Genomic DNA, 20,160 nt, shown 5'->3' on the forward strand with positions numbered 1-20,160 from the left:
AGGGGAGAGAAGGGCGAGAGAACTCAGGGTGTAGAGTGGGGCTCACTGTGCCGTAGAAAAGATGCTAGAAGCTGAATAAGCAACCCAAAGAAATGAGTAAAGGTCATGTTTTCCTTGGTAGTGGCTTGGAATGCCACATCTCTGACAGGATTCAAGGCAGATGAGTTGTCTCTTCTGCAAGATTTGCCCCAGGACTACATAAAACGTCTAGCAGGGATGTTGGCTGTAGGGGTGCTCACAAGCTTTGGCAGTTGGGGAGAGGTGAGATGGTCACCCCACGAGTTTCTGAACAAGACAAAATGCAGCTCCTGAGGCCGGCAGTGCCTTACAGGCTCCATACGGGAGTCTGCACAGCAGCACCGCAGTGTGGGGGCCTGTCCTGAGGCACCGGGGTCAAAGTGGGAGAGATTCAGAGTGCCAGGGCTCTAGAGATCCCAAAGAGAGGCAGGGTGCCAGGAACTGAACCCAGGGGAAAAACACTACCTGCAGGTGTCATGGAATATGTCGAGAACCAACTACGGTACAAGATGAGAAAACGCTTTCCTCAGGGTCAGAGGAAGGAAAGCTGGGCAAAATTAATGGGGATCTGGAGGAACTTGCCCAGATTTTCTGCCCAGCCAGACCCATGGTTTTGGAGTCTACCAGAAATTACAGGCCCGTCTCATGCCCTCTGCAAGGAAGGAAGGAAGACGTGTTAAGGGCATGTTTGCTCTTTATTGACACATCATCTCCATCTCAAACACCACAGACCAAGAAACCTTACTGAGGACTTTTAAAGCAAAGACCCTGTAGAGCCTGTCTCAGGAGAGCAGATTCCCTGAGCCTGTATTAGGGGATTTCTGAGGATGAAGATCTGAGAATCTCTCTGCATTCCTATCCCACACTTTGTGAAGAAAAAGATTTGTTCTTAACATCTGAGAAGAATTTCCCATTGTCCATATTTTCCCTGCTGCCTTCCATGCAATTAGTGTGCCCCTCCAAGAAAATCCTGCTGCTCTGTGCCCTCCACAAGGTACTAGTGCACAGCATGAAGATCCAGCCTCTCCTTATCTGTCCCACACTCCAGCATGTACCCTGACCAACTTGGTGTCCCTGTGCTGAACCCCCTCCCATTTGTTCATTTCTTTGCAGAACTGGAGAGCCCAAATGGGATCTGGTATACAGGCATGGTCTCCACTGTTTCAAAAAGAGGAGCAGCACATGTCTGTGGCCCCACTGGCTGTGCTCTCCCAAATATAAAACCATGAGGGAGGCCAAACTATGGCACAGGGACTCAAAGAGGTTCTCAAATCTTCTGTCCTCAGAGATAATCAAAACTTCACTGGAAAAGGCCCAATGACAACACCTGTCCTGGGACCTGCCTTCAGCAGGGTATTGGATTCCTACCTCCAGCTGTCTCCCCCATTGCAGGCTCAAAGAATCTGCTATTCTGACACTCTTTCTAAAGAAGGGACCTGTGGATTTGGAGCTGTCAGCTCAATGGCTGGCCAAGGTCAGGGGTCTCAGAGACACCCATATCTCTGAGGGATTGGAATGGATTAGGGCCTGGGATGGAAAGATGAAATGAGGGCTCTGGGACTCCCCTCGGTGACTACTAAGGCACTGAGATGAGTTGTGGGTGCCCTTGGCCACCACCAGGACATACCTCTGGAAGTCCCCATGGCAACCGCCAGGGCTTTGTGATGGCAGTGGCATCATGTCCCCAGGGCCATTGTGATGGGGCAGTGCCCATGGCGACCAAGTCTGTGCTGGGCTAGAGCACCACCTTCAGGGTCACACTGAGGAGAGAAGCTCCAGCAAAAGGAGCAGCTCCCATTTGTTCCCAGAGCAGCAATCCAGAGCAAGTGCCCTGGAGATGGAGAAGGAGAGGCAGGCGAACGCCTGCTCCCAGCCCAGCAACGGGCATCCTGTGAGGTGCAAGCGCACAAGGAAGGTGAGTGGTCGGGCAGGAGGCAGAGGCTGGCAGCAGGGATGGGAGCACAAGGATGGAGAGCACAAGGATGGTGGGGCAAGCCAGCCAGGCATGACCTTCTCTGGCCAGAGGCTACTTATTGCTGGCTGTGGCGATGTTCTCCAACACCAAGCACCACGCCTGGGATGCTGCAAGGCCTGTATGGATCCTGGGAGCCCTGTGTGGAGGGTCAGAGAGCCTCTCTGGGCCAGGGGCAGCTGGGTCCTCCTCCACCATGAGCTTCCTTTCGACGTGGGGCTGGAGTTTCCTGCACCTCTGGGGCTGTTTGTACCTTAGCTAATGGGGAAAAGGAGAGGGCGTCCCTCGGATGGGGAATTAGGATAAAGGGAGGCTGCAGCCTCCAGCAATTGGAGAGACCCCACAGTCTCACAGACTCACCCTTCATTCGAATAAAGTTTTAGGACTCCTCTGTCTCCTTTGTGGACATTCAGTTCTTGACAGCAAGATTTTCCGCACAGGCCGAACCTTCTGTCACTCATCTCCACATTTGCCTCCCTCTTTCTCCTTTCCATCCTCTAAGAGGATTTGATACAGCTCCTTTGGAGTCTAGTCCGTTGAAAGGAACTTCCATTATTTGGAAATGGCATGCAGCCCCACAACACAGCTGCTCATACACCCTTTCCTGTCACTACAATGAGGGATAAAAGCAAATTAAATGAAGTTCTGATATTTAGGTTTTTTCTTAAACTGCCTTTAAAACGTTTTCTCCAGCAAGAAAAGGAAAGCACAAAACATTCCCTCCTCACCAAAACTCATTGTTGGGCACTGACAACTCACCAAAATACCAGAGTGGCCAGAAGCGGATGTTGTAGTACGAGCTTGGACATTTTCCAGTCCTGATAAGGAAAAATAAAAGACAAAAACAAAAGAAAAAAAACAAAAGATCCTCACTCAGCACCAGACTTAGGAGAACAGCAAGAATCAAAAACAATCTGGAAAAAAGGACTTCGACTTGAGGACCTCCAGGTCCTGATTCACGGGCGGTGAGCAGTACTTTTTGCCAGCAATACTCTCTTGCAAACCCTGTGATACCCATTAATACCTCAGTAAGGCATTAATACCCCATTAATACTCCCAAATAAAACTGGTTAATACCCCATTACAACCCTCAAGGACACCTTGATACCCATTAATACTTCAGTAAGGCATTAATACCCCCAGATTAAAGGGGTTAATACCCCGTTATAACCCTCGAGGACACTTTGATTCCCATTAATACTCCACTAATTCCTGGGCCCCTTCCCGGACGCCTGGGCCCTCCTTGGACGCCTGGGCCCTTCCCGGATGCCTGGGCCCTCCTCGGACGCCTGGGCCCTTCCCGGACGCCTGGGCCCCCCAACTCAGCCTCACCCGAAGCCACTTGTGGGGCAGGACGAGGGGCCCAGGCGTCCGGGCCGTCGCGTCGCATCCAACGGCACCATTAAAACTTTGTACGGAAGTTCCCGCCCTCCTGTCCTTGTCCTGCCCCGCTGCCTCCTGCCCCCTCTGCACCTCCACGTCCCCCCTTGGCGCCCCCACAAATTACACACGACAGACCCAACATTGGGACTTTTCCTGAGCCTCGGTCCCCGCAAGCCTCCCTCCATCACCAATGGCTTAAAAACACTGTGGGTACCTCTTTTCTGAATAGGAACCTGACAAAGTAACTTCACCGAAATAATAGTACCATGAGGGAAAAAAGGGGGAAAAATGAAAGAAAAAGCTAAAAAGGAGGGGGAAATGGAATAAAAGGCTGAAAATTAGAGGGAGAAGGAAAGAGAAAAGCTGAAAGAGGGGGAGAATGAATGAAAAAGAGGAAAAATGAAGGAAAAAACAAAAAGAGGGAAAAAACATGAAAAATTATTTAAGGGGAAACAAAAGAAAAAACTAAAAGAGAGGGGAAAAGAAAAAGGTAAAAGGGGGCGAAGAATGAAGGAAAAAATGAGAGGCAGAAAAAAGGATACAGCTAAAAAGGAGAAAAGCAAAGAAAAAATCCAAAAAGGGAGAAATAGGGAAATAAAGGATAAAAGGAATGATAACAAAAGAAAAAAAGATAAAAGAGGGAGCTGGAGATGAAAGGGGAAAGAAAGCCTTGAAAAGGTGAAAACAAAAAAGACAACAACGCAAAAAAAAATGGAAATAAAAATGAAAATAAGCAAAAAGGGAGGGAAAATATGAAAAAACAGAAGCTAAACTGTGATACACAGGACAGGGCTCTGCGGCACAAGGAGGACCAGCCACCAAGGTGCCCTCCAGGTCCAGCCGGGGGCTTCACAGCTTGGGACACTCCCCCAATGACACAGGCTGAGCAAGATCATAGAATCACAGAATCACAGAATGCTGAAGGTTGGAAGGGACCTCTAGGGATCATCCAGTCCAACCCCTGCACACGCAGGGTCACCTAAAGCACGTGGCACAGAAGTCTCCGTGGAGGGTGAGGCCTTGGGGAGCTGCTTCCCCAGGGGTCAGGTGCCCACAGTCCTTGGTCCTACCCCCCTGCCCCTCTCCCTGCTCCACACCAGCCCTGGGCTCTGCAGTCTAAAAATGGGGGCTGAGGACCCCTCGAGGGCTGGGACTGGGGCATCTTGGAGGGTTTGCGTACCAGAGCAGCTCCTCAGCAAGCCGGCAGAGACAGCGTGTGCAGTTCTGTGGGGGAAACTATGGGGCACCTCAGCTCTTTGCCCCATGGTGACAAAAGGGAGGAGACCAAGCCGAGAGATGGAGATATTTTCCTACTTTTATGTCCTCAGTGAACTCTGGCATCTTCTCAAGTTCTGGGATGTTGGGAAATTCTTGGATCAGGCCAAGGACAAAATCCTGGAAAAGTGACTCTCCTCCAAAGCTTCCCAAGGACTCCCTCTTGCCCCACAGTTCCTCAGCAGCAGCAACATCAGGAGGAGGGACAGCAGCCCCACACGCTGACACCCGTCACTTGGGCCATCTCCAGAAGGCTGATGCCTTCACCTTGTCTTTTGCCTCTGCAGGGTGTGCTGATTACGGGGCTTGGCACCTTCTGTGTGGTGCAAGAGCCACTGTGGCTGGGGCCAGAAAAAGTGCTGATGGTCCGAAGACCCATCTTCAAGCTGGCCACGAACCCAGCCTGGCAACAGTGGCTGAAACGCCCCAAGGTGACTGTTCCCGGTGAGTTGGCAGCACTGGGCCACCCTCCATTTCCCTTGTCCCCTCTGGTGGGCAGTGGGTGGGTGCTCCTCTACAGGATGGGGTTGCAAAGACAGCACCGTAAAGATGGGCGCTCTTCCCTCACACCTGGCTCCAGCCACCCGCTTTGCTGCAGCGCTGACCCTGCTCCTCTTCCCTGCAGAGAACATCAAGATCGAGCCCTTGGACTTCAGGCAGGTATTCAGGGGGTATTGATTGTAAACCCAAAGATTTTACTCTCGCTGTTGCAAGGCTTTTAAAAATTAAGGTTATAGACCAACCGGTGGATATTCTCCACCCAGAAGTGTGGGACAAATGTACCAAGGCGTTAGCCGAGGAGACGATGTCTTCGGGTTGTGGGAAAAACCTTAAGGCTTGGGGAAAAGTTGTACAGGCGTTGCAGAAAAGCTATACAAGAGCAGGGGACTGTTGGTCACCCCGAAAATGGGATCGGGGCAGCCGCACAGACTTTGCACCCCCCAGATGATGGTGATTCTGCTGAGCCTAAAGATCTGCAAGAGGGCGATACATCCCCTCCATCCCTGAACCCCGTCCCACTTACAGAGGAGCAAAAACAGCCGAAATCTGTTTGGGGCGAGCTAGCCGAGGAAGCTAGGAACATTGAAAAGAAGTCAGACCATGGAGACACCTGGGTCAGGCCACCGCCCTATGCCCCCCAAAATGGCGCTGAGCCACAAGGAGAAGGGCGGGGCGAGGATGCTCCTGTTGGGAACAGACGGGAACCGTTAGATAAACAAGAGAGGAGGAGAACAAGGAGGAGAAAGGTGGTGGGGGTGACTGGACAGGTGAGGGAGGCCCGAGTGAGGCGCTGAGAACCGATCAGAGCGGCCATTTCACAAAACGCCTCTGCGAGTAGGAGGCGGGGCGAGCCAAGGAGGGGGGAACAGCCCGCCCGCAACGGAAGTAGGCGGGACGGAAGTAGGCGGGGCCGGAGCCCAAAGAGAAAGTACCGGAGCCCGGAAGTGACCAGTCAGTCGAGTTCCGACTCCGGATCAGACACTAGTGAGGACGAGTGGGTCACAACTGATTCAAACTTAAGGAAAGAGAAAAAGAAGGTAAACAGAACTAAGGGCCAAAATATTCCCATTCGAATTAAAGAAAAACCGCGAAGGGGAGGAACCCCTCTCACGGACTGGAGGGAAATAAAGATCGCATGTGCCGAGTGGGCCCCATCGGCCGCGCTAGCGTTCCCGGTCCGGGTGACGGAGGGGGGACAGAGGGTCCACTCGCCGATAAAATCTAAGGACGTACAAGCGATTGTTAAAGCAATTGCAGATAAAGGGATTAATTCTGCCATGGTCTCGACCCTCATAGATGGTATCTTCGGGGGGGACGATCTGCTCCCGTTCGATATAAAACAAACTTGTAGGCAGATCTTTGGTGGAGGAGGGATGATCGTTTTCAGACAAGAATGGGAAGACAACTGTACGAGGTATTTAGCCCAAGTAACTGGGGCAGATCATCCATTACACGGCTCCAGCCTGCAGCGGTTAATGGGTGCAGACCCAACAATGATCACCCCCCAGGCGCAGGCCCATGGCCTGCGGGCCCATGAAGTTATGACAACTACTCGTGCGGCCAGAAAAGCCATTCGCACAGCCTGTAGAGTTGTTGCCAGACCATCACCATGGTCCTCAACAAAGCAAAGTGAAAGTGAGAGCTTTACACAATTTGTAGATCGTCTCCAAGCAGCGGTCGACTCTTCGTCCCTGCCCACAGAGGCAAAAGGCCCGGTCGTAGCGGAATGTTTACGCCAACAATGCAATTCGGCAACCAAAGAAATCCTGCGATCATTGCCGGCGGGGGCAAGTATCGCAGACATGATTAAGCATGTTGCAAAGGAAGAGCATCTGACCCCAATTCAGGTGTCTGTTCACGCCGCAATAGCCAACGTAATGGCAGGTTCTAAATGTGGCCAGGCCGGCCACGTTGCAGTAAACTGCCCTTGGCTGGGGGACTCGCTGGCAGCGCTCCCCCCACGCCAAGATCGACCCAAAGGTCACTGTCAGGAAAGATGGCAGAGTCAAGTGGTGCCCGCTTAAGTCTGTTAAGCCAGACCTTCAAAATAAAACTAATGAAAATTGTGAGTTTCTGTTCACAGGACCGGATCATCGGACGCCCCGGTGACAGGCGTCCCGCCCGAGCCTGTGAGTTCCGCGCTGACCGAATCCAGAAAACAACAAAACAGCCTCCGCAAGAGGGGGCCGCGATGCCTTTGCGTGATCTAAATTTTGGAGCTTGTCACTATAGGACAAAATAGAGTCACATCAGCTCTTTAAATGGGTACTTGAACAGATCGAACAATCTCGAGTAATTAGTACAAAAATAACTACAGGGTCACCAATTTTCAGTGCCACGCTTTGCCAACCAACACCCATTGAACCCTGTTCCAAACGCAGCTGGTACAAAAATTGTTTCACCGTTTCAGTGTGGTTAACCACCCTGATATCCACCTTGATAGGGCCGATCACAGTGATCATGATGACACTAATCTTTGGACCCTGTATATTGAATAAGCTCATGCCGTTTGTCAAGAGTCGGCTAGAAAAGATTAACATCATGTTAGTAAAACACCGACAACTGCTTTAAGAATATATCCACTCAGTATTATCCCCACGTTATCCCAAGGTACACCCTATACCTACACCCCGGTGTTACCTGTCATCCCCTACCTTCTACGTGCCTTTTTCTTTGTGCCTTATGCTTTTATGTCAAGTTTATGATATATAATTTTAAGATTGTTATAAACTATAAGAATAGAATAAGATAGTAATAAGAATAAGATAATAAGAAGAATAAGTAATTAGAATAAGATAAGAATAAGTAAGAATAAGATAGTTGTATTTTAGCTAGTTTTGTTATGCATAGGGAGGGGGGAAATGTTGCAGATGATAGTTAGGGTCTGGCGGCCAGAAGATATCGCGCTGTACGGAAAGAAAAGGCCCCTAATAGCCAATAGCGTTTAGTTTATGGTGTAAGCAGACGGATGTGACGTTGTAACCCTTAGCTATATAACACCTTGTTACCCATCAATAAACGCCATTTGCCGTCCACCACATTGGTGTCAGCGAGCTGATGGCCCGAGCCGTTTGGGGGTGGTCGCCGTGCCGTTCCTGAACCAGGTCGCCACGCCGCTTGAACGAAAACACCCCTGGGAGCTGCTCTGCAGGAAGGCTCTGCAGCCTGCGCTCCAAAGGCCCAGGAGCGCCTCTGTCTTGGAGCCCACACGCAGCAGGCAGCAACTCAGGGAAATTCGACTGAGCTGCTGAACTTGGCGCGTGAGGTCAAGATCCCTTTGGAGCCAAGCTGCAGCCTTGTCTTCTATATGTCTAAGCTGGGGGAAGAGGTAAAAGCAGTCAAAAAGGGCTAGAAAAGTCCCCTCTTCTTCTTCCTTTCCTTGCCCTGACATACCAAGCATCCTGCAAGAGGGACATTCCCAGAGCAAAGCAGGGGGACATGCTGCTGTCAGCGGGAGCTGCAGTCCTCAGTGGGACAGCGGCTGGTGCATGCGCTGTGAGGAGGCAGGAGGTGGCAGGAGCAGGAGCCAGGTGGTGTCCAGGAGGTGGGAGAGCAGGTCCCAGCGCAGCTCTGTGCCCAGGCAGGAGCTTGCAGAGCCAAGGGCAGCCTGGCGTGTGGCCCTGGAGAAGTGTGCAGCGGGGCCCTGCATGCAGCAGGCAGCAAGGCGGCCAGGGGACGGGTTCCTTCCAGCAGGGCCAGCGATGCTCATGCAGCCCCAAAAGACTCTCTGCAGGGAACAAAAACTTCTTGTGAGCTCTGTCTTTGAAAAGCTGTAAATGCCGGGAGTTCTCTGCTGGGGAAACGGGTCAAGGATCCTTCTAGACACAGCCATGGGACAGGAGCTGTAGAGTTGAGGATTCTCCTACAGTGAAGAGTCTCCCAAAAGGAAGAAGCTTTCCTTTGGGTACCATTCCCCCTTCAGAGCAAAGCTCCAAAGTGTCCTGGTCTCTTCCCTCATCCACCCTACCCTCATCTTGACATGCACAAGGTATTTTAAAGCTTCAACAGACATCTGGTCTCTTTGCTCTTGCACATCTACCCTGTCACGTACTTGGCAATGAGGACAACTGTCTGCAGGACCCCCATTTGTGGGAGTCCTCCAACCACAAAGACAACCTGCACAGACCGATGAGAGGAGGCTACATGAGCAAGGATGGCCAAGTGGATTGTCCATGTGGGTGAGCAGAGGAGTTTCCGTGGGAGGGGGAGGCTGGGAGAGCGCTGGCTGCAGCCCCCCGTGCGCGTGCAGGGCGCAGGGCTGCTGTGCTGCTGTCCCTGCAGGGGCAGGAGGAGCCCAGCGCTCGCTGCGGGCATTGCGAGCTGCTCTTGCGAGGCTGTGCGGCGCTGCCGCAGCAGCGGGTGCGTGGCCAGGCGGCGCAGCGAGGAGCACGGCTCCGCGCTGGCTGCTGGGAGCCAAGGCCCCCGGCGCTGGGCAGGGCCGCGCGCGCAGGGGAGCAGCTCCCGCGGGGCCAGCGCTCCTCCTGGCAAGGCAGCCTGTGCGGGAGCGCCACGAGCGCCGCCTTCTTGCTGCCCTCATCTCGCCATGGGGCGTCTGCAACCTGCGCCACTGCAGCCAGCACAGGCAGCACCTGGCCGCGCTCAGGAGAGAGCGCGACAAGACACGTGGGCCATAACAAGGAGCTAAAGCTCAGGGTTGACAGGGACACTTGGTGCTGCGGAGAGTTGGGGCTTCCCTTGTTTTCTCCCAGCAAGGCAGGAGCTGGAGGAGCGGGGAAGACTGCCCTGGCCTGACAGCCCTTGTGGTCTGGAAACGAGTGTGTGGGTCCGTGCTGAGCTGATGCAGGGTGCAGAATTTGGGAATGGGGAGAAAGTCGTCCCCAGGCACCCTCTGGGAGTTCTGAGGGAAGCCCTTCTCTCCTGGTGAACCCCTTCTCCATCCTGGGCAGTGGCCTCTCGGAAAGCATGACAATGCAGGGAGCTCCTGGAACAGGATCTTTTTGTTTCTAGCTGCAAACTGAGCTTTCTGCACTTTCAGGCATGGAGAATGGGCTAACAAGTCCACCATAACAGGCAGAAGTGTGATGGGAGAAGAGCAGACAACACGCAAGGCAGGCAAGAGCAGGGCTAAGGGGTGGCTCCAATCACTTCACCTCCTCCATCTCCTCTCTCCAGTTCGTTCACCATTCATTCCTCACGTCCTCCTGGTTTCTGTTGCAGAAGTGCTCCAAGGAGGAATGGCACGCTAAAACCCGCACCCCGTGGAGCTGGACTAGCCCGAGGAAACTGCAGGAGCTGGTGGAGAGCAGCTTGACGGAGTGCTGGAGAGGGTGAAAGAGCTGGAGCCGTCGCTCCATGTGTTCAGGAGGGCTCCCCTGGCGCCACGCGGAGGGTTGCCTGGTAGTGAAGGAAAGGCAGAGCATTCGGAGATTCCTCCTCCACCTGTGCGGGAAGAAATGTTTGGTGGCAGAGGTTGCGCTGCTTGCTTTTGGAGGGTTTTCCTCTGTGCAAGGGCAACATCCGATGGCACATGGGAGATCTCCTGCTCCATTTCCCCTAGACTTTCCAGTACTTACACAAGGGTTAGGAATTCATCTCTGTTAGCAACTGATCATTGTAGCCCAGTGCTGGGCAGAGCTGCAGCAGCTGCAGGTCCCTGCTGCTGCTGAGGGCACATTTGTGCCTGCTCTGCCCTCTGCAGCCCTAGGAAGCCGTGGCAGGGGCAGCAGTGCAGGAGCTGCACCAAGCTGCTCTCAGCCACAGCACATGGCGCCTGCAAGGTGCGCGGCAGGACAAGAGAAGGAGCCCAGCAGCACCAGGGGCTCCCAGGCCACCACCAACTCACAAGGCCTCTGCTGAGGACATGCACACCCGGCCCCGGGCACAACTCCCCTTTGCACTCTTTGCGCTACAAAACTTCCTTGAGTCCATCGGGTTGTCAGTGCAGGACTGGAGCAGGAAAGAAAGATCAAGGCATTCAAGGCTGCTTGCAGAGGTGGAAGCAGAGCCCCAAGTGCAGCCCGGACTCTGGGCAGGCAGCCGCCAGCAGCACCATGGGGCTGCGTGAGGAGCCCTCCTTGGCACCCAGCAAGCCCAAGGCCACGCACTGCTCTCTGCCGCCAGGCTCATCAGTGCCAGGGGGAGTCCAGCACACGCAGACCCTTCCTCACGGTGGCCCCCCTGGCCCCTTCCGCTGCCCTCCTCCCCCCACGGAGCACTGGAACATCCCAGAGGGGCAGTTATCGCCACGGGAACACGGATGCTTCCCAGGGCTGCGCCTCACAGTGGCCCCAGTGCTGGCCACGCAGCAGCAAGGCCAGGTGAGCAGCAGGGCCGCGCAGCACCAGGGGCCACCCGTGGTGCCCACAAGATGCAGGGGAGTTGGGGGGCTGCAGGGCAGCCTGCGCGATGCCTCCCAGGGGAGGCCCCAAAGACACTGTGCGACACTTGGTGCTCATGGCTGCAAATGTAAACATTTCCATTCCATTGCAGAGTCAGGAGAGTGAAAAAAATGGAAAAAGATGAAGTTGAAGAGATGGAGTGGGAGAGCTCAGTGCAGGTACTGTGCATGCAGGCAGAGGCTGCACGGGGATGGCTGGTGCTTGGCTCTGTGAGAGCAGCCGCAGGGCTGGTGGCAGAGGTGGCAGGGAGCTCTGGCAGGCCTGGGTGCTGGGGCAGAGCTGCGCCAGGGCCAGGAGCGGCCAAGGCCTCGGGGGCTGCTGCCTGAGCCTGGCGCCCTGGCGCTGTGCACCGACTGCCCCGCACATGCAGGGTACACGAGGTCCCACGCACAGAGCCAGCCGTGCCACTCTGACCGTCCCCACAAGCTCTCCTGCTCTCTTTCAGAGTCTGGGCATCCACTGCTTGATCAACCGTACTAACATGGAGGAGCCAATGCAGTGGGAGAGCTCCTTTTGTGGCCTGCAGGTAATGCCCCTGCTGCCGGTTGCACGGGGAGAGCTGGGGCTGTGGCTGGCCCCTTCCTGCTTTCCTGCTTCCCGCTGGAGGAAGAGCGGTCTTTGGGCTAGATCCTTCCAGATCTTTGACCTGCCCTCCAAACCCCTCCTTCTCTCTTGCAGACTCCAAATACACATGGGGCACAAACGCTTAGTGCTCCTGAGCCAATGGAATGGCTGAGCTATGGCAGCAGCCAGGTACAGACCCTGCAGTCCCTGCGTGCACTTTTCCTACCTCTTCCCCACGCACTGTCCCCACCAAGGTCTCCTGCTCTCTTCCAGGCTGCGGGCACCAATGGCCTGGTTGGCTGCAGCCAAGAAAAACCCATGGAGTGGGAGAGCTCCGGCTGCAGCCCCCAGGTATGGTCCCTGCTGCCGGCTGCACGGGCAGAGCTGGGGCTGTGCCCGGCCCCTTGGCGCTGCTCCGCGCTGCCTTTGGGGAGCAGCCGCGCGGGAGCCTGGCCCAGGTGTGCGGGCGCTCTGGCGGGCCGCGGCGCCGGGGCAGAGCTGCACAGGGCGCAGGAGCGCCCAAGGCCTGGGCACCTGCTGCCTCAGCCCCTCTGCCGGCCTCTGGGCTGCGCTGGCCGCGCCAAGCCTCTGCCAGGGCACCAATGACGGCAGCGCTGCTGCCAAAGAGCCCGCGCAGCCGCCAAAGAGCCTCTGCTCCACGGGAGCCCCCGAGCCGCTCCTCGGCCCTGCTGATGCCTCCTTTTCCCTTGCAGACCAAGCTCCCCTTCACTCTGGCTGCTACCAGGAAACGCTGGGCATGAGGACTCCGGCCCTGGACTATTTTGTGGATTTTTTTCTCTGTAGTGTCACAGTAGTTTTTGGTAGTTGTTGATATTGTTTATATTGTTTTTGATATTGTTGTTGTTACTGTTATTAATATTGTTGTCATTATTGTTTTTGTTATTCTTTCTTTTGTTTTTCTTTTTGTCTTTTCTTTTTTTCTTGTTTTCATTATTTTGTTATTCTTTCTTGTTCTTGTTTAAATATATATTCCTGTATCATTGCTCATATGTTGCCAGTTTTTTCCAAGTGAGCTCAGGCACAAAAAACCATCCCCACTGCACCACAGGTCTGTGTGTGAAGCCCTGTGTGCACCAGGGGCACGGGAGCAACAGCAAAAAATTCCTTCCTGGAATTCCATTCACATGTGGCCCTGGGGAAGAAGCCCCAGCCCCACTGTGGGGCAGCTCTCAGCTCTCCGGGTGCCGCATACAACATGTCCCTGCAGGGCCCAAGCCACAGGCAAAGGGAAGCTGTCGCACCCCAGGGACATGGGGCTTGGAGATGCAGGGCCGAACTCCACGAGCCCCTGGGGGACACAGGGCCCTGCAGGGCTGGACCCGCTCAGGGACCATGTCACGGGGGGCAGTGTCCCCGGAGGAAGCTGGTGCAGAAATGGGCTGCTGCCAGGAAGGGCTCTGTGCTGGGTACCACGATGGAGGCTGCTCTGTCCCTCTGCTGTCTGCAGGGCCATCTGCCAGCTGCTCATGGTGACAACTCGGTGCTACAGGAGAAGAGGCCTTACGGCCTGACAAAACCCCACCGCTGCCCTTCCAACATCGTTGCCGCCCTGGGTGCCTGCGGAGCCCTCCCGAGTCACACAGTCACACAGGGGTTGACATTGGAAGGGACCTCTCGAGATCATCAGTCCAACCCCCTCCTGCACAAGCAGGGACCCCTTAGGCGCGTTGCACAGGATCACACCCAGGAGGCTTTGGAAGATCTCCAAAGAGGAGCCTGCACAACCTCGCTGGACACTCGCTTCCAGTGCTCCGTCACCCTAACTGTCAAAAAGCTCTTCCTCCTTTCAGATTGAAAGTGTGTTGCAATTTGTGCCCATTGAAACTGTGTTGCAATTTGTACTCTTTAGCCCTTGGGCTATTGCGGGGTGCCACTGAGAACGAGTTTGGTCCTGTCCTTTTTACATCCTCCCCTCAGCTGTTTGTACCTCTTGATAAGTTCCCCTCTCACTCTTGTCTTTTCCAGGATAAAGGAGCCCAAATCGCTTACTCTTTCCTCATAAGATAGACGCTCCAGTTCCTTCATCATCTTTGTGGCACTAAGCTGGTCACACTCTGCAAGTTCCACATCCCTCTTGTCCTGGGCAGCCCACAATATTTCTGCACACAAGAGTCCACGTGTGGCCTGAGCAGAGCTGAGGAGAGGGGCACGATCAGCCCCCTCCACCTGCTGCCAACACTCCTCCTCGTGAAGGCCAGCATCCCTCTGGCCATCCTTGACACAAGGGCACATTGCTGCCTCCTGCTTGACCTGTTGTCAAGCAGACTTCCCAAACTCCCCTCCACAGAGCTGCTTAAGAGAGTTTGCTTGAGAGGTCATTTCTGGAGCCAGGATTTCACCAAAGCACATATAGAGATGGTAGTCCTTCATTCATGCTGCCCTTCATTCTTGTTGCTGCATGCTTCATTCATGCATTCAGGAAGCTGCATGCTTCATTCACACAGTTCTTTTTTCATGCTGCACATGTGTACTGGGAAGGGGGATTTACATGTAAATGAGTGACAGAACAAAGCCTTCACTCTCTATGAGGAGGGCAGCCTCACAACACCTGCTTGCTCTGCATCATTCCCTCCCAACCATTACACCACACTTCTCACACCTTGCTACCAGCATGGTCACCCTGCTCAATCACCTCCCACAAAAGATAGGCCTCCAGCTAAAATCACTAGCCACTGCACGCTTAGCGAAGCCTCCAAATATTGCCCCTGTTTCCTTTCATCCCTTCCCAGCACAGGCACCACGGCTACTCACACATTTCCCCTAGCAACATTACCCTGATAAAAAGCCATCCCTAACACCCACACATTGCACTCACTCATTGCCAACAACATACTTTTCTCTTCAAGCCTAAGGTAATTCATCTCCCTTACTTAAATTCCTCAAACCACTTTTCCTACAGCAAAGACGCTCCAGTCCACTCATCATCTCCAGAGCCCTATGCTGCACTCTCCCCAGTAGCTCCATGTCCCTCCTGTCCTGGGGAACAAACAGCTGGTTGCAGCCCTGCACATGTGGCATCCCCAGGGCCTGAGCAGATGGGCAGGATCCCCTTCTTCGACCTGCTTCCAACACTTTTCCTACTGCAGCCCAAGGCAGCAAGGGCCGTCTCAGACACAAGGGCACATTGCTGGCTCTTGGTCAACTTGTTGTGCACCCCAGGTCCTTCTCTGCGCTCTCTGGCCACTGCCTGCACCATGGGGCAAGAGGAGCTGGGGCTGCAAAGGGGCCTTGGAGCCTCTGGAGTTTTTTGTACAGGGCCTATTTTGGGAGTGCCTCTCGGCTCTGTGAAATGGAGGCCAAGCGGCGGGTGCTCCAAGCCCTGCTCAGCCAAGCACGGGCAGCGGGAGCCACGAGTCACCCCTACACGCAGGGAGAGGAGTCTGCAGAGAAGCAGAGAGCGCCTTTTGCATGGGCCCCTCTTGGCACTCTCCTTGCTGGGGCCTTCCCAGAGCCCTCCTGGGAGCTGCTCTGCAGGAAGGCTCTGCAGCCTGTGCTCCAAAGGTCCAGGAGGGCCTCTGTCTTGGAGCCCACACGCAGCAGGCAGCAACTCAGGGGAATTTGACTGAGCTGCTGAACCTGCTGAGTGAGTGGAACTTCCAATAGGGGCAGTTATCGCCACGGGAACACGGATGCTTCCCAGGGCTGCGCCTCACAGTGGCCCCAGTGCTGGCCACGCAGCAGCAAGGCCAGGTGAGCAGCAGGGCCGCGCAGCACCAGGGGCCGCCCGTGGTGCCCACAAGATGCAGGGGAGCTGCGGGGCTGCAGGGCAGCCTGCGCGATGCCTTCCAGGGGAGGCTCCAAAGCCACCGCACGACACTTGGTGCTCATGGCTGCAAATGTAAAAAATTCCATTCCGTTGTAGAGTCAGGAGAGTGAAAGAAAATGGCTAACACTGAAGTTGAGGACATGGAGTGGGAAAGCTCAGTGCAGGTACTGTGCGTGCAGGCAGAGGCTGCGCGGGGATGGCTGGCGTTTGGCTCTGCGAGAGCAGCCGCAGGGCTGGTGGCAGAGGTGGCAGGGAGCTCTGGCAGGCCTGGGTGCTGGGGCAGAGCTGCGCCAGGGCCAGGAGCGGCCAAGGCCTCGGGGGCTGCTGCCTGAGCCTGGCGCCCTGGCTCTTTGCACCGCCTGCCCTGTGCACGCAGGGGACACGAGGTCCCACGCACAGAGCCAGCGCTGCCACCATGACCGTCCCCACAAGCTCTCCTGCTCTCTTCCAGACTGCAAGCACACAAGGACTGGCTGGCTGCAAGGATGAGGAGCCAATGGAGTGGGAATACTCCAGCTCTGCCCTTCAGGTATTGAACCCTGCAGCCGGCTGCAACGGGAGATTTGGAGTTGAGCCTGGACTCTTCCTACTTTCCTGCTTCTCACTGCATAAGGAGAGATCCTGGGTCCAGACACTTCCAGCTCTCGATCCTGCCCTGCAAACGCCTCCTTCTCTCTTGCAGGCGCCTCATATGGACAGAGGGCCGGTAGGGAATGATCCTGAGCCCATGGAGTGGCTCAGTTACAGCAGGAGCCAGGTACAGTCCTCGCAGCCACTGGATGCCCTTTCCTTTCTCTTCCCCATGCAACATCGCCACCAAGGTCTCTTGCTCTCTTCTAGATGATGGGGAGCAGTGGCCTGGTCGGCTGCAGCACGGAGGAGCCCATGGATTGGGAGAGCTCCGGCTGCAGCCCCCAGGTATGGTCCCTGCTGCCGGCTGCACGGGCAGAGCTGGGGCTGTGCCCGGCCCCTTGGCGCTGCTCCGCGCTGCCTTTGGGGAGCAGCCGCGCGGGAGCCTGGCCCAGGTGTGCGGGCGCTCTGGCGGGCCGCGGCGCCGGGGCAGAGCTGCACAGGGCGCAGGAGCGCCCAAGGCCTGGGCACCTGCTGCCTCAGCCCCTCTGCCGGCCTCTGGGCTGCGCTGGCCACGCCAAGCCTCTGCCAGGGCACCAAGGACGGCAGCGCTGCTGCCAAAGAGCCCGCGCAGCCGCCAAAGAGCCTCTGCTCCACGGGAGCCCCCGAGCCGCTCCTCGGCCCTGCTGATGCCTCCTTTTCCCTTGCAGACCAAGCTCCCCTTCACTCTGGCTGCTGCCAGGAAGCGCTGGGCATGAGGACTCCGGCCATAACCTTTTATTTGGATTTTTCTGAAGAGCCTTTTATACCAGTATTTGTTCTTGTTCATATTGTTGATGTTGTTGTTAGTTTTATTGATATTGGTTTTTTTGTTGTTACTGTTTATTATATTGTTATTTTTATTGTTATTGTTTAAATATATATTCCTGTATCATTGTTTTAGTGTTGCGTCTTTCTTTCCAATCGAGCTCTGGCACAAAAATCATCCCAAATCATCCCCACTGCAGGTCTGTGTGTGTAGCCCCACGATTTCAGACCCTAGGGACAAGAGAGGGCCAGTATAAAGTCCATCTAGGACTTGCCTTCACACGTGGCCCTGGGGATGCTACACTCCCTTTCCCATCTTCTTTTACTTCTTTTTCTTTTTTCTATCTCTTATCCTTGTATTTTCCATCTCCTTTGTTATTCCTTTTTGTTCTTTCTCTTCTTTCTCTTCTTTGTTTATTCTGTCTGCTTCTGTTTTTTTCCTGTTTCTGTTTCATTTCTTTCTCGCTCTTTTTTTTTTTCCTTTCTGTGTCTTTCTCTTTTTCTTTTCCTGTGTCTGTTTCTGTTCGTGCTTCATCATTCTCATCTTCTGGAAGCCTGAGCAGGCAGTGCCCAGAGCGCTGCTCCTCCTGGCACTGGTTCTGTTCCTGGACAAACCTCTCTCTCAGCAGCATCAACAGGTTGCCATGAGCTCACTCTATCCCAGGAGCCTGAGCCAGCTCAGGAGCAGAGGCCCAGCTGTACTCATGAATTTCTCCATCCCTCGTGCTCCTTCCTTCTGTGGAATGTTTACTGGAATGGACTGAAATAATCAGCAGTGATCCCTGTCTAAGCACTGATGGAAGATTGATGCCAGCATTGCAGTTGTTCTCATCAGAGGATGGTTATTTGCAAGAGGTGGGAATGTCCCACTCTGGAAGACCCTATTGGCATCTCTTAGCTGGGCAGGACCCCTAGATGGGGACGAGAAGAGAGCTCATTTTCCCAGAGTTCAGGTATTGACTCAGATGAGCCAGGTTGGGCTTCTCAGGCTGGCCTAGGAGGCCCTGGGCTGGAGGGGAATTTAGATCCTTCCCATGTGCTCTACCAAAGCACCCAGGAGGTGGGATTCCCCTTGTGCAGGCAGAAGGGAGCACAGCAAGGCTGTGTGCAAGCAAGATCCTGCTCTATGCGCCCTTTAATATCACTCACTAGGGATGGAGGAAGAAAGCCAGCTGCTCACACACAAGCACATGGTGACACTGAAAGCGAGCGAGGTGCTTGAAGGCATGCACCTACTTCCGTCAAGAGCATGAACTGGGGACCAGGTAGGGAGTTGGTGACATGAAAGGACACCGGATGCCAACTGCCACCAGAGCTCCTCGACTAGGCAGCTGAGGCACATGCAGACACTGCAAGCACTTGATGTCGATCAGTGCAGGCACCTGACTCAGTGACACCAAAACAGGCCCACAGGGACAGGTGGGCTGCCTGGGGTGTCCAGCACAACCCCATGTCTCTAGCAGATACAGCAGGGCACCTATAGGAAAACCAGGACCCTTTGGAGTGGTTTCCTGACAGCGTCCAAACAACTGGATGCCACCACTGCCTTAGGCCAAGTCCTCCTTATCTCCAGTCAAGTGTGCTTCAGAAATGGGAGAGGCACATCACCCCAAGGTCTCTGCGCTAGTCGCTGCACCCTTAACACCTTCTATCACTCCCTCCACTGAAACTCTTCACACCCCTAGAGGAAATGAAGAGGAAATGGGCTAAAGGTGACCTCAGGCTGCCAAATCACAGGCTGCCCACATCCAGGGACTTCTTCAGGAACTTGATGTTATGATGTTATGATGAAGCAGTCCTGTCCCACATGCTGATCACTGAGGGATGCCACTAATAGCCAGCTGCTGCTTGGCAGCACTGCACTGCTGATCACTGTTCTCAGTGAGCCTGATACTCCATCCACCTGCTTTATGGTCCACTCTGCAGATCAGTTCACAATTCGACTAGAAGGAGACTATAAGAAACCTTTCCAATGCCCTTGCTAGAGCGAGAGTTCACAAAATCCCCTGCTTTGTCCTTTTGAACACAGGCATTCCTCTTGAGGTGGAAGGCAACCAGGTTGCTCTGGGAAGGGCTAACTTTACTCTTGTATCAGGTTGGTAGGTGGTTTCACCAGGGAAAACTCCTGGCTCCTGTCCCAGTGCTGCTCAGCTACAAAAATTATTATTAGTTTGTCCTTAAACTCTCTTGAAATTCCCTTTGCTACTGCTTGTCCTTGTCTCTTGTCCTTTCCTGCCCTTAGCCCCAATCAGACTTTCACCAAGGACAGTGACACCTCCACCTCTAAGCGCAGCCTTGCTGGGGTCTCCAGGCACCGCGCAGGCAGGCCTGCTCCATGGTAGGAGAGGGGTCTGCAGACAGTGGGGCTGCCTTGGGGACCCTCAGCAACAGGCAGCAGAGCAGGGGCACATTGCAGGCACCTGGCAGTGACAAGAAGTCAAGAGCGTCCCTCCTCCCTGGAGGCAGACGCCTTCTGAGGGCAAGGGCACGCTGGAGATGTGGGGGGCCCTGGACCCTTCCACAAGGCTTCACACACGGTCTGTTTTTCTCCTGCTTTGGGTGTTTTCCCCACAGATTCATTTTCACTAGTATTCTTGCACTTTGCCACTTCTTCCCACATTTTTCCCACATTTTCCACTACTTTGATAATTTTCCCACACTTTGACTTTTTTTCCTTCTCTTTCACAATTATTCCCTCCCATGCTTGTGACCATTTTCCCACACTTGTGAAGATTTTCCTACCCTTCCATCTTTTACCCAACCTCTCCTTCTTTTCCCATGTGTTCTCGATATTACTGAGCTCTTGGTGTTCTTGCGCTTTCCTTTTTTCCCATCACTTCACACTCTTTCCACTTTTGTAACCATTCCCACACTTTTGACCATATTCCTACACTATCGTTCCTTATCCATGTTTTTCTGTGTTT

The 20,160-nt window shown here is 54.3% G+C and overlaps 1 protein-coding gene across 1 annotated transcript in view; it reads left to right on the forward strand.

Moving 5' to 3' along the window:
* The first annotated feature begins 494 nt into the window (after positions 1 to 494).
* Positions 495 to 20,160, forward strand: part of LOC148592476 (uncharacterized) — a 146,621-nt gene continuing 126,955 nt past the window's right edge. Inside the window, exons 1-5 of the mRNA XM_088534664.1 lie at positions 495 to 520; positions 1,411 to 1,492; positions 4,936 to 5,092; positions 5,274 to 5,308; positions 11,954 to 12,034. Coding sequence (XP_088390790.1) covers positions 495 to 520; positions 1,411 to 1,492; positions 4,936 to 5,092; positions 5,274 to 5,308; positions 11,954 to 12,034 — 381 coding nt within the window. The remainder of the gene's footprint in view (positions 521 to 1,410; positions 1,493 to 4,935; positions 5,093 to 5,273; positions 5,309 to 11,953; positions 12,035 to 20,160) is intronic.

This window comes from Tinamus guttatus, unplaced genomic scaffold (assembly GCF_059628265.1).
Source record: "Tinamus guttatus ecotype Peru unplaced genomic scaffold, ASM5962826v1 Tinamus_guttatus_pri_ptg000582l, whole genome shotgun sequence".
In the NCBI taxonomy this organism is placed as follows: Eukaryota; Metazoa; Chordata; class Aves; order Tinamiformes; family Tinamidae; genus Tinamus; species Tinamus guttatus.